General features: G+C 48.6%; 1 protein-coding gene across 2 annotated transcripts in view; it reads left to right on the top strand.

Annotated features, from left to right (window-relative positions):
• The window catches only part of peak1 (pseudopodium-enriched atypical kinase 1), a 69,705-nt gene that overhangs the window by 33,703 nt on the left and 17,564 nt on the right, over positions 1–18,438 (top strand). For both annotated transcript variants that reach the window (XM_084671301.1, XM_084671299.1), the window contains exon 3: positions 14,111–17,545. In XM_084671301.1, coding sequence (XP_084527427.1) covers positions 14,244–17,545 — 3,302 coding nt within the window. In that variant the 5' untranslated portion in view covers positions 14,111–14,243. The remainder of the gene's footprint in view (positions 1–14,110; positions 17,546–18,438) is intronic.

Below are 18,438 nucleotides of genomic sequence, written 5' to 3' on the forward strand. Positions count from 1 at the left end.
CTGTCTCTCCCCCACCCCTGTCTCTCCCCCACCCCTGTGTCTACCTGTCTCTCCCCCACCCCTGTCTCTCCCCCACCCCTGTCTCTCCCTGTCTTTCCCCCACCCCTGTCTCTCCCCCACCCCTGTCTCTCCCTGTCTCTCCCCCACCCCTGTCTCTCCCTGTCTCTCCCCCACCACTGTCTCTCCCTGTCTCTCCCCCACCCCTGTCTCTCCCCCACCCCTGTCTCTCCCTGTCTCTCCCCCACCCCTGTCTCTCCCCCACCACTGTCTCTCCCTGTCTCTCCCCCACCCCTGTCTCTCCCCCACCCCTGTCTCTCCCCCACCCCTGTCTCTCCCCCACCCCTGTCTCTCCCTGTCTCTCCCCCACCACTGTCTCTCCCTGTCTCTCCCCCACCCCTGTGTCTACCTGTCTCTCCCCCACCCCTGTGTCTCCCCTCTTTTCTTTTCTCTCCTCAACTTTTTTATTTATTTCACTTATTCCCAGTCTCTTGCCTCCTTTTCACTTTGTTGTTGTCCTAGCAGAAGCGGTTGGACGTGTCTGCTTGTGTTGATGGTGTTATTGATGTACCGGAGAAGGGTAAAGGACGGGGTTCGACATTGCCAGGTGCTGCTCAAACAGAGAGAGAGACCACTGTGCTATTGTACACTCTTTCATGCTTTCCTTCTCTTTATCCTCTTTCTTTCCCTCTCTCATTTCGATGACTAATTTGTTGTTTTCTTTTCCTCAGTCCTTCCTCAGTCATTTCCACACAGACCTGTTTCATCAGCCTCTCTTTCATTCTCCCGTACTTTACGATCTCTGTCCTCTCTGTCCCTCTCTCTCTTTCTGTCTCTCTCTCTCCTTCTCCCTCAGGCTCTCTCCAGCTCCTGTTGTTCCCCCTTTTCTAACAGCCCCCTCCTTATAAACATCTTGCTTTCTTGCTCTCCTTCCTTGTCCCTCTCCCCTTCTCTCTCATTCTCTTATTTTCCCTCACTCTTTCACGCCAGCTACTCGACAGCTCTCTCCATCTCAGAGCGTTTGTCATGTGCTTTCTCCCTCCTGCTCTGCTCTGAGCTCTGATTTTTCTGGATTTCATGATATCACTCCGTAAGTTGGCCTGTCCTCTTCTTATCCTCTTCTTCTCTGTTTACTCTGTTAACGACAGACAATTGTTGCTGCCGACTGACTGCCAAGGGATGGATGGATGGAAAAAGACTAGTGAGCAAAAAGAACACCGATAGAAACGTGCAGGAAATGAAAATATTTTGAGGGGCAAATGTGTGTTGTACACCGTGTGTGTGTGTGTGTGGAAGGGACTTTCGGCAATGGGGTTGCCTGTAATTATACAGGATGTGTGGCTTTGAACAGTCTGACTTGCATGTTAACAAGGCTCATGTTTACTCTTTGAAGCCACGGGTATCTTAGTCACTGTGGTTCAGTTTGTTGTGGACTACCCCTAATTGCAGATATAAACCCACAGTTTATTATGTTGCACTTGCGTTGCACTAGTGTAGAGACGACAGTTGAATGTACTGAAATTAGCTCATTTTGCTGAACTGAAAGGGTCTTATGTTGTCACATACCTACTGTGTCTATCTGCATGTGTATTTCACAGTTTGTTTATTTTGGGGGGCACAGACTTAAATTCATTACAGGGACACAAAATCACTGCTCAGTCAGTCTCTGTACATGTGCATATATGTTTTGGCATCAGGCACGGTCGATTTTGGAGTGCTATATTTTGAAGTCATGGGATCTAGCATGCTTGCTCCTGATGGATGCCACACGTCACGCTTTTTAGTCATGAGTTTTCCAACCACTTATGTTCCTTCCCTCGTAGACTGGGTATTGACCCTTAGACCAAACCAGCTAAGGTACACCACAACTGTAGCATCCACCACCTCCTTCTGCCCTTCAGACAGCCTGGTCGCACAGCACAGGTACAATGACCACAGAGAAACTTCAAGCCAAGCCATGGAATTGAAACCCCCAGATAGCCCCCCAGTCCTCCAGCCCCCCAGTCCTCCAGTCCCCCAGCCTCCAGTCCTCCAGCCCCCCAGTCCTCCAGCCCCCCAGTCCTCCATCCCCCCAGTCCTCCAGCCCCCCAGTCCCCCAGCCTCCAGTCCTCCAGTCCTCCAGTCCTCCAGCCCCCCAGTCCTCCAGCCCCCCAGTCCTCCATCCCCCCAGTCCTCCAGCCCCCCAGTCCTCCAGCCCCCCAGTCCCCCAGTCCTCCAGCCCTCCAGCCCTCCAGTCCCCCAGTCCTCTAGTCCTCCAGTCCTCCAGTCCTCCAGTCCTCCAGCCCTCCAGCCCTCCAGCCCCCCAGTCCCCCAGCCTCCAGTCCTCCAGTCCTCCCAGTCCTCCAGTCCTCCAGTCCTCCAGCCCCCCAGTCCTCCAGTCCTCCAGTCCTCCAGTCCTCCAGTCCTCCAGCCCCAAGTCCTCCAGTCCTCCAGTCCTCCAGTCCTCCAGTTCTCCAGTCCTCCAGCCCCCAGTCCTCCAGTCCTCCAGTCCTCCAGTCCCCCAGTCCTCCAGCCCTCCAGTCCTCCCAGTCCTCCAGCCCCCAGTCCTCCAGTCCTCCAGCCCCCCAGTCCTCCCAGTCCTCCAGCCCCCAGTCCTCCAGTCCTCCAGTCCTCCAGTCCTCCCAGTCCTCCAGCCCCCAGTCCTCCAGCCCTCCAGTCCTCCAGTCCTCCAGCCCCCAGCCCTCCAGCCCCCCAGTCCTCCAGTCCTCCAGCCCCCCAGTCCCCCAGTCCTCCAGCCCTCCAGTCCTCCAGCCCCCCAGTCCTCCAGCCCCCCAGTCCTCCATCCCCCCAGTCCTCCAGCCCCCCAGTCCTCCAGCCCCCCAGTCCCCCAGTCCTCCAGCCCTCCAGCCCTCCAGTCCCCCAGTCCTCTAGTCCTCCAGTCCTCCAGTCCTCCAGTCCTCCAGCCCTCCAGCCCTCCAGCCCCCCAGTCCCCCAGCCTCCAGTCCTCCAGTCCTCCCAGTCCTCCAGTCCTCCAGTCCTCCAGCCCCCCAGTCCTCCAGTCCTCCAGTCCTCCAGTTCTCCAGTCCTCCAGTCCTCCAGTCCTCCAGCCCCAAGTCCTCCAGTCCTCCAGTCCTCCAGTCCTCCAGTTCTCCAGTCCTCCAGCCCCCAGTCCTCCAGTCCTCCAGTCCTCCAGTCCCCCAGTCCTCCAGCCCTCCAGTCCTCCCAGTCCTCCAGCCCCCAGTCCTCCAGTCCTCCAGCCCCCCAGTCCTCCCAGTCCTCCAGCCCCCAGTCCTCCAGTCCTCCAGTCCTCCAGTCCTCCCAGTCCTCCAGCCCCCAGTCCTCCAGCCCTCCAGTCCTCCAGTCCTCCAGCCCCCAGCCCTCCAGCCCCCCAGTCCTCCAGTCCTCCAGCCCCCCAGTCCCCCAGTCCTCCAGCCCTCCAGTCCTCCAGCCCCCCAGTCCTCCAGCCCCCAGTCCCCCAGTCCCCCAGTCCTCCAGTCCTCCAGCCCCCCAGTCCCCCAGTCCCCCAGTCCTCCAGTCCTCCAGCCCCCCAGTCCCCCAGTCCTCCAGCCCTCCAGTCCTCCAGCCCCCCAGTCCTCCAGTCCTCCAGTCCTCCAGCTCAGGGAAGCAGAGAAAAGTGAAGGGTTTCGGCCACACTGCTGAGTGACTGAAGAGTCTCACTCCCTTCAAATCAGCTACACACAGGTTGAACACACACACTCGCATGCATGCTGTCTTATGAAAGGAACCATATATACTTGCAAGATATATTGTTGTGACATCAGAGGGCAGTTCTTTGTCATTACTGAGGCTTAGGAAAACAGTTGATGGGATTCTCAGTAGTGTTTGTCCGCAAGCAGCAGTAGATCTTGCTGTTTGCTTTTTCAGTGTTGGGTGTTTCTTCCTGCGTGGATATGGATGTATGGTATACATGTTGCCAGTATGCTTCCTTCATCAAATCATGTACAGACCCTAACCCTAACGTTGTAAGAGTGAATATTTCGGCACTCATTTTTTCCAATCTGCTATGCAGTTGTTATGGAGATGGTGCATGAGGTGAAGCTAGATGACAGAATTCAGTCGATTTAAGGTGGAAGAGAAGAGGAGGTGACGTTGTCATGTCAACCAGACAGACTGTCGGTTTAGATCGGTGTGTAGATGAGCTTTTGTCTGGATTGATGTTTTTAGCATCCAGATTCCACGGCTGTTCCATTCAGTGAGTAGATGTCATAAAGAGGTCTGGTTCACACACTATGGAAACAACCCCAGTTATCTTCCCTGTAAAGTGCTTTATCAAAGAGAAGGTATCAAAGGTTTGTCATCTGGAAATGTTTTGTTACTATTTTAATTCAGATAGAGACATACAGTCATACCAACAACAAGAACTTTCTCTAGAAATGTGCAGTACAGTGTAGAAGCTCTTTATGCATATCATTACCCACAGGCAGTTTGAAAACAGTGCAGTTTTATTCTTCATCTTTGTTTTCAAGTATTACAGTACCCACGTAGTTGCTGAAAGAGCGTTATTTTATCTGTGAAAATAAAATTACAAATCAGGAGCATACTTGCCATGTCTATTCCCGTGGCACAATGCCAGTGGAGATGGAGAGATCATTATGTTGAAACAGCTTAAAGGCACAGTCACATTGGACCTGACTCATTCAGTTACAGATGAACAACACTATTCACTGCCCTTGAGTCACATACAAAAAACAGAATCCTTGAAGGGCAAGCAGAAATTGAGCTGAAAAACGAATTGTTCAAATAACTACTTGATTCATTGAACGGCAACTTCTGATAGACTTCCCTTTACTGTCATTCTAACAGAGTATAGAACAAATGTACACTGTGCCAGTACTTTTCCACTCTTGCTCCAATTATGGAATACACTAGCCTGACGTTGTCATACTCATAATTCTAGTCAGAATATGAGTCTGAGAACTCTCCGTTGGGCTTTGACTACGGGGCGTGTTTCAACCGAACTCTTACAAATGCCTCTTCGCTGAATTGGATAGACCTACAACCAATCATAGCAACGTAATATGTTGTTTGTTGAAAACGAATTCAACCCAAGGGCTCTTTGGTGATGTGGTTGATTACGTTACTGTTGATCATCTGTCTATCATCGTATAAAGCCTGCCCTGACAATTTCATTGGTCAGAACAGCTCCTGTTCGGACCCCAGACCCAACTTCCGACCCCGACAATTTTTTTGTGGGCGGGGCTAAGTTGGGCTGGCAGACAGGCTAGGATTTCATTCTTTACCCATTAAAACTTAGTAAAACATGCAATGTAACAGTAATTAGCTTGGGATTCTTCACTGGTTGATATCAAGTTAACAAGATCAATTAAATGGATTGTTGTACTGGGCTCTCGTGTCCCCCGTCCTTGTAGGAGGTCATATGTCTTCTCTTATGGATGTTATTTGGGCATTTTAGAAAACATTTGCCTGTTTGGTGAATACAGGGAAATACTTTAATTCGAGAAGATATGAAAATATATACATACAATAATACATTCTAATCACAGAAAGTTAATCTTTTGGTTTGGAGTGGACAAAAGATTGTGATAACCAAAGATACTGGTATATTTTCTTATGATGATTTTTCTTCAGGCTAACTATCCTACTGAGTGTCATAAGTCTGCCTGTAGCACCCAATAACTCTTACGTCACTTAACTGTTTCTCTCTCCTTCTCCCTCTCCGTCTTTCTCCATTAGGCCATTGCTCATCCAGAACATTGTTTATGAGGTTTATGACTTGTCATCCTAAATCATCCTTATAAGATGGCAGGGCTGAATGGCTACTGTCTGGCTAATTGCCAGGTTCTCGGCTTATTTGACAGACTAATAGTTCAGTATTCAGGCATAATGGATGAAGAATGGGAGATCAGTGTTGAAGACATGAAGCTGCAAACAGGTGTGGGCCTGCACCTGCTGCTCAGGGTCATCCTGCCTGGGTGACGGATGGCTCCATTAGTTTCTATCATACAACCTCATTTTCAACAGTTAATCAAGTACAGATTAGTTGTTGTCGGTGTGCTTGTGTGTAGGTGTGCGTTCATACAGTGTAACAAATACAAAGCTCATGAACACACACGCACACACAGGAATACAACGTACACACTTCTTCATTGAACAGTTGTAGCCCTCCGGCAGACTCCAGCACAAGACAGAAGTGGTTAACACCGTATGAAACGTAGATGCATTCAGGGTTTCCCGCAGCACTTTCCAGCTAAGGTGGCCGCCTTAGCAACACACTCCTGTCCTGTTTTCTCAATTCCGCCCATGACCAATGCTAAATGCTAGTCTCACTTCTCTGCAGAACGCATTAGTCTATCCCTGGCATTACCACCTGCAACGTACGGGTTTCATAACTAACCCTGATCTTCTCTCTGGGGGCACACTTTCACAACGCGGATCCTTCGTGATCAGTACCAGGATAAAAGGGATTTGTTTACTTTATGTGAAAATAGATAGGCTTTTAGAAGTCCCCAAGCCCCCCCAACCAACTTGCTATTTTTAACTGTGAAGATAGGCGGTGTTGTCAGCTGAATATTTACAAGGCTGGACTTCTGGTATCCCTCCTGATCTACACACAAAGCCCAACAGCCAGTCAAACCGTAGAACCGTCCCTCTGGAACAATGACGGCTAGTCCACTGACCGGGAACCAGGAAGACATGTCCTGTATAGGGGAGGATGCAGACAACATGAGAAGAGAAGCTGGGGGGGTAGAGGAGCTGTGGAGGGTAGAGGAAGCAAATAGTTATAAAGAGGAATAATGGCTTCAAAGGTTTAGGTTGCGAAGTGATAAGTCAAGATTTATAGGCACAGAGGAAACGTAGGGGACAAGGATACAGAGGCATGAACACAAACGTTTACCTGTGGAGACATGTTTGGAACTGGAGGCTCAACAAAGTGGGAGGGAAGAATTTTACAGATAGCATTCTACATTTACTTTGAATACCCGCCCACCTGACCACTCACTGTGATCAGCTGTCCTTCAGCTGATCACATTGTGTTTGCTTCAAGTTGAGCACACGTTTTCTTCTAGTGAATCATTGTGTGTCCTCTCTGATTGTCCCTGTGATGCAGTCCCTTACCGCTCAGAATCTGATATCTGTTTAGTCACAGTATACTAGAACAATCACACGGCTGGAAAATGAGTTTAAATTTAAACAATGCCTCTCTGTTCTCATTCTCTATCTCTCTCATATATCCCTCTCTATCTCTACATATATTTCCTTAGTGCATTTCCATTTCTTTTTTTTTCCATTGTGGAGGTAAAATGAAATATAATAGTTTGTATGTGCTCACTCTGCGCTGCATTAAAACATAGATCTTGGCCTGCCAGCAGGCTAACAAGGGAGCTCACAATGGAATGAACAGAGTTCAAGAGAGTTGAAGTCAAAAGAGAGAGAGTGTGAGTGCGTGTTTGTGTGCATGCAGCTTTTCCCCAAAGGTTCCTGCTGGTCTCTCCCAGACTAATCAGTCTTTCCCAGACTGTGCACAGCCTCACACACTGCACACACACCTCTCTCCCTCCCTCTTTTTTCCCCTCTGTCATCTCTATCTCATTCCCCCCACACCCCCTCCTCAAAATGATTTCAACAGTCACAACCCAAATTTCTTCCAGTGGGACCAAATGCTTCCCAAAAATGCAGGACTGTTTAGTGTCTACTTTGGAGGGGCAGAGAGGCCAGAAGGGGAAGACCTTGGGGGGAGAGGGAGAGACGAGAGGGAGAGGACCTACCCGGCTAAAGGGCTTTTCAAGACTAGTACAGATTCTTTTGACAGAACAGTATAGAACTTATGAAATGACTTGTGGATGCAGTCCCAGGTTTTGACCTGCATCTTACGCTTACAGTCCCAATGTCCACCATGAAGTGTTTCATTGCTCAGTGTTGACCTTTGTATAAGACAGGTAAATCCCACTTTGAGGTAAGCTTGGCTTACCTCAATTTGTTTGCCTCATTGGAGTGCATGTCACTTGTTTAATTCAGTAGGACCATCACATCTTGGGATGGCTGCCTAGTCTTTTTTACATGTCAGTTGAAGTCAGGAAAGGACGTAAGGACAGGACACTTGATGGAGCTGGTTGATATCGGGCTGTCTGCCAGAGAGAGCAGCCGTTCCCCCCCAGTGTGCACTAAGATGGGGATCCTGTAGAGCCAGCCACTCAGTGGGTTTCTTCATTCCAGTGGAAACGTGGTCGTTAGTACGCTGGGATGCCAAGAGTCATCAGTATGCTTTGGTGTCCAGCCAGCTATAAGAGGCGACATGTCAAGGTGTCTGTAAATGGTCCTTAGATCGTACGGTCCTTTCTCATCTCAGTGTCCTGCAGTCCTTCAGGTTTGAAGAAGCTCCGTCAAGCTTCACCTCCACTAACTTCTGTTTTTATTCTCGGCCTATATGGCCACCGAAAGCAGCACTAGAAGATCATCTGTTCATGTAATACCTACTGACTTTGTCCCTTCCCTGCCCTTTGTTGCATTTAAGATTTGTTGTTTCTGCTGCACTTTCACAACTGCAGTAAAGTTGAGGAATTGAGATGTTGAGATAGTGCTAGCTCTAGCTATCTAGGATTTGGGCTGTAACGTTAGCTAGGCTAACTGGCTTACAATTTTTTGCGACTTTATGAGGTACTCAATTATCTGTCAGCTTGCTTGCTAGTCGTTAATGTTAACTCGCATAAATAATGATATTTGTTCCCTATGGGTAATGTCACGTCTTTCTCAGTTTCTAACAAAAATCTGCCATCTGGAAATGGGAGAGATCTCCGTGAGGGCAGCCTGTTATCAGCCATGAAAAGAAGCCTCACAGTCTGAGTGTAGGGTTAATAAGAGAGCAACAGTTAAGGGGTAACAAACTGTTCTGGTTATTCAAAGTCACATTTCTAACTTCACCGGAAGTTCTAGCCCTGGCCGTGTTACGCAGGTTTCCTCTCTTTACAATGTGTGCTTACTGTGGCGCTGATGGACACTGTCTTCTTTGATCAATCAAGTACATTTAGCCGTGAAAGCAAACAGTTTGACTCCTGTGGTGTTGTCAAACATGTGTGATAAGAGCGATTTAAGTGAACGGATGTGTTGGGCGGACGCAATCATATTTACAGCCGTCTCCCAAGCTAAGACTATGCTCATGAACCCTTCCTTAGGAGCCATCCAGTCCTGCTCTGCTGTGTCCATGTCAGCTCCACTTGTCTTTATTTCCTCTCCTCCGCTGGCCCTGGCAGTGCCTGCAAGGCTCTCTTAACTTACCAGCTGCCTGTAATAACAGAGGCAGCAAATCACATCTCCAACCCCCTTATAGCCTGAGCCTACAGCCTCTGCTATTCAAAACTCAGAGAGCTCCTCTGCCCCTCCCTCAGGCTCAGGATGTGCCCTGATTATAAATGTGTTATTTCTCTACATACAGACAAATATGGTACCAAAATAGTTATTTGGGGGATAAACAACATTTAAAATATGGACTAGTTCATCTTGTTATTTATGCCACATGACATTCCTCTGTTGTTTCTCTTCTGTTATCTCTCTCTGTCTTTCTAACGTTGGAGGCAATAATGAAAACATAACCAACCTTGTGCCATAGCACTCAAATCCTTATTGTGTAGCTTTGCGATATCCTCTGCATTCACAAATGTCTGAAGTGTGGCTTCACTCCGAGTATGCAACAAGATTTTGAAGCCACATCTCCAGGTCATCCTTCCTGGGGCAGTCTTGGCCGGCACATTAGCAGGCGCGAGCAGAGAAACGTCTGGGGCAAACACAGCCCTCAAACACAGCTCTTAAACACAGCTCTCAAACACAGCTCTCAAACACAGCCCTCAAACACAGCTCTCAAACACAGCTCTCAAACACAGCCCTCAAACACAGCCCTCAAACACAGCTCTCTAACACAGCCCTCAAACACAGCTCTCAAACACAGCTCTCAAACACAGCCCTCAAACACAGCGGGTCTGGCATTTCTTCTATGAATGCACCTTTGACCATGAGGCTGCAGTGCTTCTCTCCACTCTGTCACATGCGTGTTAAATAACCTGCACACTTGCATTCATATTCAGTTGTCTGATTGTATCGTTTTGTTTAAATGATGTCGCATGGGCTGTATATGGGCTGTATGAACACCAACTGGATGTATCAGAAGAGAGAAATGCTAGTGCATGGTTGACAGTGTGTTTGTGTTAACGTGTGCATGTGTATGTGCATACCAGTCTTTTATTCCCTCAAACACACACACACATTTAGAGCCTTAAGTAGTTTTGGGGTTGATGTATGGGAAGCAGGAATCCAATCATATTACCAAAGTATTAGCTGTATCTATAGTGATGTTGGACCCTAGTTTGGGGTGGCAGCGTTTGTTTACGGTCTCTCTGCTGTGACTGCAGGGAGGGGAAGCACTGGCTGCCAGACAGCACAGCTGGGGCCATTTGTATTAGTCACCACCCCCTCTCTCTCTTGATCTCTCTCTTGCTCTCTCTCTGTCTTTCTCTCTCCTGCTCTCTTGCTCTCTCTCTTTGTCATTCAGTGGTGTCAATGCAGAGGAGATGAAAGATGATGAATGTGGCCACTTGAGGTGCCTCTGTCACCTGGACATGCACATTCACTGCCAGTTAACTCCCTTCAAAAGTGCATGTGTTTGTCGTGGTTGTATGTCATTCTGATTGAATCATATATGAGTTCATATGCCTGTACCTGGTGTACCACATACACCTACACGTACACCTGGCTCACACTCTTTAAAGAGGTCCATATCCATCATCCCACTAGTGAGTCAGGTCAGTGTGCATGAGCAGAATGCAAAAAGCGGCTTATCACTTCTTCCAGTGCTTCATAGATAACAAGACCTTCCCCCCCCCCCCCCCCCCCCCCATCCAAAGGAAATATTTTTTCAGAATAAATTCACTTCTCAGATCGTGTTCATCTAGAGCCGAGCACAGAGCACGTTCACAAGCTTAGAAAATAAGCCAAGTTCCACATTTATAGGATTTTATGTTGCAGATGCAGATTGGTGTTAGTACTTTGTTTTGACAAATCCAGTGCCAACCTATGGCTTCTTTTTTGAGCATTAAATGAGCTGCATGGTCTGTAGCGATCTTGGGACTTTTTTGTTCAAAAACCGGGCTATAAGCCGCTTCGAAATAAAAGCCGTACAACCACAAGAAAACTGTAAAATCGGGGTACAAGCACCGACTTTGGCTTTATTTAAAAAAAATACGATAATACTTATGTTTATCTTCGTGTTTGGTGTAATGCGGCTGTGTTTGCTAAAGTTTTAAACTTGTATCAAGCAGAGAGAAACAGACTTGTTTTTGGTCTCAGGCTAATATTCCTTTGTTGACTTCTTTCTCAGTCTTCTAGAAAACAGAATCTCTACTTTTGTAAACGTAAGCTTTTCATTCATGGCATCTGATCACTTGCTCTGTAGAGGAGCAACTATGAATGGTGTCTGATCACTTGCACATCCGTGGCCCAGAGAGAAACTGGGTCCCACAGTAGATGAACCTCAATGTACAATCTAGGCCACACACCACAAGAGCATTCACTTTCTCCTGCCAGGTTGTAAAATTAGATAGCGTGGCTTAAATAATAGGCAGAGTTCCCCTTGGTAGTGACTGAGCGATGAGCTTCCACCACCTGTGTTGTTGTCTGGGAAACAGTACGTTGCCTGGGAAACAGTACGTCCAGGTAGGGTGACCAGACACTAGCCACGCCCCTCAAACGTACAGAAACGAAAGTGGGCGCTAGCTTGAATATTCTTGATAAGATCCTGATCATTAAAACCAGACATGACTAAAATCATGCTGAATAAAAGACAAAGAAGATTAAGTATTTTCTTGATTTTGTTTATGCAAACTCATAATACAATATAAAGATGACATGGTGTCTGAGATGTCCCGTTCTGCAGCCTCTGGATGTGTCAGGATGTTATTGTGCAAGCCTCATCTCTGCTGCAGCTGCTCTCCTGCAAGGGCTCATGGTTCAAACTTGTCTTCTATTAGCAGCGTGTTTGGATTACAAGCAAACTGTCATTGTGTCCATTCAGGATGTCCATGGCTTGGTGTAACAGGATGAATCTTCCCCCACCCGGGTCATTGGTCGACAACCTTTCAGCTACGAGTTCCTGCTTTATTGTGTCCGGCCGAGCATAAACCCATGGTGTTGACATTCCTTTCCATGGCAACTGACCCGTATGTCCTCGTCTGAAAGACCGACAGACACGCCCGCTCTGAATAAACCTGGAGTTTCACTCCAAATGTTCTCCTAATATACTTACGGTTCTTTTTAGGAACAGATGAACAAGTGTATTGTACTATACCTCTCACTGTCTAGTTGAGACTAGGTAATGGAGACCCTGAGACTGCAGACTGCAGACTGCAGGCTGCAGGCTTCAGGCTGCAGGAAGGTTTTTGTTTCCTGGATCTAGATCTCTCGATTCAGTAGTTTTTAATCTGGCTGGGTTGGACATACCCAATGCACCATAACAGTCTATTTAAACACTGTGAGAAATGCTGTTCAAATGAAGCGATTCACTCCTTGTCACTGGAACAGTGAGATGGAAGTGTGGTAGTCCTTTCCAGGGTTTTCCTCACCTAGATGCCCACTAACTTGGAATTGTTGAGATTATCCTCAAATGTTGGCGAAAGCAACTTCTTCACTGAGTGTCGTTTCATGTCCCAGTTGGGTGTTTGCTTGTTAGGTGTTGTGTTGATATCTTACAGAATTCACTTGCAGAATTTGTGTTTCAGTGATTGAAATACTGTCATTACAGTTCCTTGAATGCAAGGTTGATGATGCATAAGAGGATGCACCCTTCCAATCATGTGCAAGATCTTGTTTGTCCTGAGATGTAATTATTTGCAGGTTTTTCATTCCCACAGCAACCACATGCATTTCTAGTTGAGGTTTTGACTGTGCTGCTTTCTGCTCAGAGGATGCAGTGTAAGTCCCTGGCTTTCCAGAGGAAGGGTAATTGCTGAACTAAAGAAAACAATTGCTATAGGTCACAAAAACACTTTTCATATTCCACCGTGCTATTATAAATACAATTAAGGCAACCTCTCAATTTAATTGGGTATTGCGACTTTACATTTATGATTCTATGTTGCGATTCATTTTAGCTGGAGCCTGTTTTAAGTGGTTTGAGGTGAAGAAAGTGGGTCGATTGGTCAATTAAGGCAAGAAAGAAAATAAATCCAGTTGAGTTTTTACTCATTTTCCCCCAGTCTTTTACCAAGGTAATATTGTGTCATTAATGTTGATACTGAAGCACTGTTGTTAGGACCTCAAACATTTAAAAATCCTTGTATCCATAATTTTGAATGCTTGATGGGAATCCAGTGGTGCATTTTCACACTCATGTTAGGAGGACTTATGACAGTCAGTCACAAGTGATAGAGGGGTGGGTGGGTGGGTGGGTGGGGCCTTCTGAAGTAATGACTACAGAACAGAGCTGTGTGGAGAAAGTGACTAAATGGGTTTGTTAAAGGATGTGGTTTCCTGGCTCCTCGCAGGTCACATGGAAGTGGGACCTCACCAGGCTGGGACACAGGACGTATTTCAAAAGATATGTCTTGTCTGCCTCCAAATGTAGTCTATCCATTTAGTTTTTCTGTTATTTTGTCCAGTAGTTCACCTCGGAAAAATACATTTCCGACTGTAGGGTGTAAAAGCAAAGTTTCTTAAACTTTGCTCCAGTGACTGTACCAGGAAATGGCTCTCCTCATCTCTGACCCCCTGGCCTCACATGGCTCTCCTCATCTCTGACCCCCTGGCCTCACATGGCTCTCCTCATCTCTGACCCCCTGGCCTCACATGGCTCTCCTCATCTCTGACCCCCTGGCCTCACAGACTCACTGACTGAGTTGAGGATTAACCCTGCCTCTAACTGGAGAGGAGCCTTGAGTTAGTCTTAGAGAAACATTGCTGTGTATTGCCCTCTACTGGAGAGGAGCTAGCACTGCTGTGAAAGAGTGCCTGCTCCTCTCCAGTCTCTATCTCAGATAATAGAAAAATGACTATTTCAGACTTTTAAAATAATGGTATTTCATACTATATAGTATAAAACATGTATTGATTTGATGGGGAATGTGATTATTCCATAAAGTGCTTGGACTTAGTCAAGCAGAATTATTGAGAACTATTTTACCATTGCCTTATTTTCTGTCTTTTCTTTCAGATTGAGTGTTTGAGACCTGACATTTACCCAGAAGTCAGCTGTGCTGTAGAACAGCCGGTTCTCCAGACATTGCTTCCCATGGAGGGCTTTCCTGTCCACTGACCCAGCTGGCTGTCCCTCCGGACCAGCAGCCATGTCTGCCTGCAACACCTTCACTGAACACGTGTGGAAACCGGGCGAGTGCAAAAACTGCTTCAAGCCCAAGAGCCTCCACTGCCTCCCTGAGAGCGGCCTGAGGAAGCCCCAGACTGAGCTACGTCCATCAGTCTCCCAGCAGCAGAACCACCCCCTCGCAGGAGCAGGACCCAACGCTAACCTCTCCAGCAGCTCACATAGGGGGGGGAACAGCTCTGCACGTTCTGGACACTTTCGCCCCCCCGTAGCCAAGAAGCCAACCATTGCTGTCAAGCCTACGATGATGCTTCCCTGCTCCTCAGCCGGTCTGGACTTGGAAGGAAATATCCACAGGCCACCAGATGCTGGTGAACCCGGGAAAACCTCTGCCTTCACGGTCTGGAACCGCAATGGCTTGAACCGTAAAAGGCCCTGTGGGTCAAATAACAATGAAGGGGAAAATGCCAGGGAGGAGATTGAGGGTTATGTGCAGCTTAGCCGGCATGCCCCCTCTGGCAACAACAACAATGGTCTGACAGACATGCTAAAAGAGATCGCCGGCCTGGGTCCCAGCCCCTGCCCCGGCCCCGGCCCCGGCTCCAGGGACCTGTTTTTTGGACGCATTAGCAGCTCCTACAGGCGCTCCCTGGAGAGGGGCCTCCCAGCATCCAGCTGTCTGGCGATGGGTAGCAGCAGTGGGAGTGGAGGACCCATTCAGAAACGAGTGTCCCTGAGTGACAGCACAGACGTCATCAGCACTGAGGGAGGCTGCTTTTGCTACCCTGAGTTCTCAAGTGAAGGGGAGGAGGATGACGATGAAGAGGAGGAGGAAGAGGATGATGAGAGCGAGGAGAATGATGATGGGGAACATGAGAGTTGGGACGAGAGTGACGAGGAGCTGCTGGCAGTGGAGATCCGCATGCGGGGACAGCCACGCTTTGCCAACTTCCGAGCTGCCACGCTCTCCCCGGTGCCCTTCGCAGCCGGCAAGAAGTGGAACACGGTGCCGCTGCGCAACCGCTCGCTGCAAAGGATCTGTGCTGTAGACTACGATGACAGCTACGATGAGATCCTTAACGGATACCCCTCCATGGACTCAGGAGGACATGGTCTTCTCCCTTATGGTCCTGGTGATCTGCAAGGCAGTGCCTTCCTATCCAACTCCGAGTCCACCACTTCCCCTGAATCCTCCTCATCGCTTCCAGAAGACTCCAGAACTACTTCCAGCAGTGGTAGCAGTGCGCCCTCTGGCCTGAGAAATGGCCTTCCCTCTCAGTCCTCTTCAAAAGCACCCATGACCCGAGCTGCTGCTGGTGAGAAAGAACAAGCCCACAGAGCTCTTAGTCCAATGAAGATAACAGAGACACATAAGGCTGTCCTAGCCATCCGATTGGAGGAGCAGGAAGGTAGGGAGGGGCCTATGCCCCAGGCTCTTCCTGGTCAGCCTGTCACAATCAGCTTCAGCCCAACGGAGGAGCAAGCCAGACCTTATCGTGTTGTAAACTTGGAGAAGCCTCTTATCTGTAAGCCTTACACAGTTGTGGATGTGTCTGCGTCCATGACCCACAAAGAGGAACATGCTTCAGACAGCAAACTCAAGACTCACCGCATTCCCACCAGTCCAGTGACTTTACCCAGCTCCCCCTTGGCCCAGCCTCTGTCCCCTACCTCCCCCATCTCCCCAAGGTCGGTCCCACCTTCTGCATTGGGGGGCAATGCATTCAAGAAATCAGGGAACATCCGCTATCAGGAGGTGTGGACCTCCAGCACTAGCCCTCGTCAGAAGATCCCAAGAATAGATCAAGAGACGGGGGCAGTTCCTGGTCCGTTGGTCCCACCCCGACAGTGTAGCCACAAGTCGGCCCCCACCTCTCCCATCTCCGGCCTGTCCTCCTCTCGGACAGTACCCGTGAAATCCCCAAATCTTTCTGAGATCAAGTTCAACAGCTACAACAATGCGGGAATGCCACTTTTCCCTATTATCATTCGTGATGAGCCTGCATATGCACGCAGCTCCAAGAATGCAGTCAAGGTGCCCATTGTAATCAACCCCAGTGCTTATGACAACCTGGCTGTGTACAAGAGTTTTCTGGGGCTCAACGGTGAGCTACCCCAACCAAAGGGGGTCAGAGTGGCCAGCCACACCTATGAGGAGATTGGATCTGTGGAGAGTGTCCAGTGCTCCCCAACAGAGAAGCTACCCAGCAGTAAAGCTGCGTTGGACAAAGCTGCTGTTGAAGACAGGAAATCTGCTCCTGGGGCTGGCCTGAATCCCCAGGAGGCCCACTCCAAAACCAATACAGACTCAAGCACTGTACCAAGCACGGAAGCCTCTGCTGCCACATCTTGTTCTGCTCTCTCCACAAGTCTTACGGTCACTGCAAGCTTGCCCAAAAGCAGCCCCAATGGGGACACGTCCAGTAGGGAGGGTAGCACAGACTTCCCTCTGTCCTCTGGAACTGGGACTGCCCATCGGGAGAAGGCCATCACGGTGCTCTCTCAGATTGTGGCCTCCATTCAGCCACCTCAGTCTCCCCCAGAACCCCCCTCAGCCCAGTCTGAAACCTGCAGCGTGGAGGAGCTCTACGCTATTCCTCCAGACGCTGCTAAGGAAACCCTTGGCCGGCCAAAGTCTTTATTTTCTACCACTGATGGCGTTCTCTCCAAACCTAGGAAAGACACGCCCTCAAAGCAACTTCCCAAATCCCAAAGCGCCTCAGCAACTGTCACTTTGTCCAGCCCCATGGCCGAGCCTAGCGCTCCCTTTCCCCCTCCCAGGTCCACTTCCTCTCCTTTCCATGCCTCTAACATCCTCCAGAGACACTTTGGCAACTGGACCAAGCCGGCGTCAAGCTCCCCCACAAGGCCCAGTGACGGAGAGACCAGCCCCGGTGGAGGAGATGGCAGACGCGTAGGAGCTGAGAACGCCAAACCCAAACGATGGATCTCTTTCAAGAGTTTCTTCCGTCGGCGAAAGGACGAGGATGAGCAAAGGGAGAAGGCAGAGAGGGAGAAGGAGAAGGGCAAGATGGTGGGGCTGGATGGGACTGTAATACACATGCTGCCTCCTCCTCCCATCCAGCGCCACCACTGGTTCTCCGAAGCCAAGCCCGATGACCCTAGCCAGAAGCCCACCATCATATTCACCTACAAGCCAGACTGCAGTGCCTCCGGGGACGGGGAGGGGGAACTGCGGGTGGAGGAGTGCAGAGACACCACAGTGTTGGCCCCTGAGGACAGCATGGGCACGAGGACACTTTCCCCACGGCAGACAACATCTCCACACACCCCAGGCAGTGACCTCCCCAGCCAAATCATCAGGTACATCTTTTAATTCACAGATATTGCAATGAAACCAGTATGCAATTCCTTTCACTCTACGATTGTTCATTGTCTTCTTTAGTTCTTTTTGGGGGGCTGCTGAGTATCTGACTCACTGTAATGCCTGAGACCAGAAACATACACACAGCCCAGCCGTTAAACAAGCCAACAGCTCTTAATGACTTAGTAGTATTTGACAGTAAACCATTATGATTGTGTTGACTAACTCAACCAAACAGTTGGAAATATTTAACATTAAAAAAATATGATTTAGTCTTTCTAAGGTTAGGGTTAAAAAGGAGAGACGAAAGGACAGTAATTATTTAATCACGTCAAAAATCATATTTTTAATTGAAACGTGACCCTATCATTGTCAAAGATTGTGTTGACCATTAACATTGAAGTGACCTGATTATTCATTTAATACAGTGCAGTGTATCTTTTAGAAATCTGAGTTTTCTGATTAAGCATGATATAATCCCTTTTCCTATTGTAATAATACCAATTCCGAGTTTTGTAACTCAAGTTCCATGTTCTCTGAGCAGAGCACCGTGTTGCCTTGGCAACATAGTCTGAGAATCTCTTCAAGTGCACACCTTAGCCAATAGGAGAGCCTTCTCTCACCCATAGAAGAATCTTCAGGACTTAAAAGGAGTGGCAATCATAGAATCTCTATGCCATGACTGCCAAGTCAGCGAGACAGCTTAGACAGTTTTCTTGCTGCCAGTAAACCCCATCTCTCTTGTTAGTAACTTTGGAAAAGGGTTTGATGTTCCCCACAATGCAGTGCTAGAGCAAGATGCTTTGGCCATGACTACATTCCACATGTACAGTAGGGTCCAAAGCCTGGACCACATTGAACGGTTACAGACTGAGAAAGCATTCTGTGACAT

The sequence above is a fragment of the Hypomesus nipponensis genome, chromosome 14 (genome assembly GCF_054491055.1).
Source record: "Hypomesus nipponensis isolate SF chromosome 14, ASM5449105v1, whole genome shotgun sequence".
Lineage (NCBI taxonomy): Eukaryota > Metazoa > Chordata > Actinopteri > Osmeriformes > Osmeridae > Hypomesus > Hypomesus nipponensis.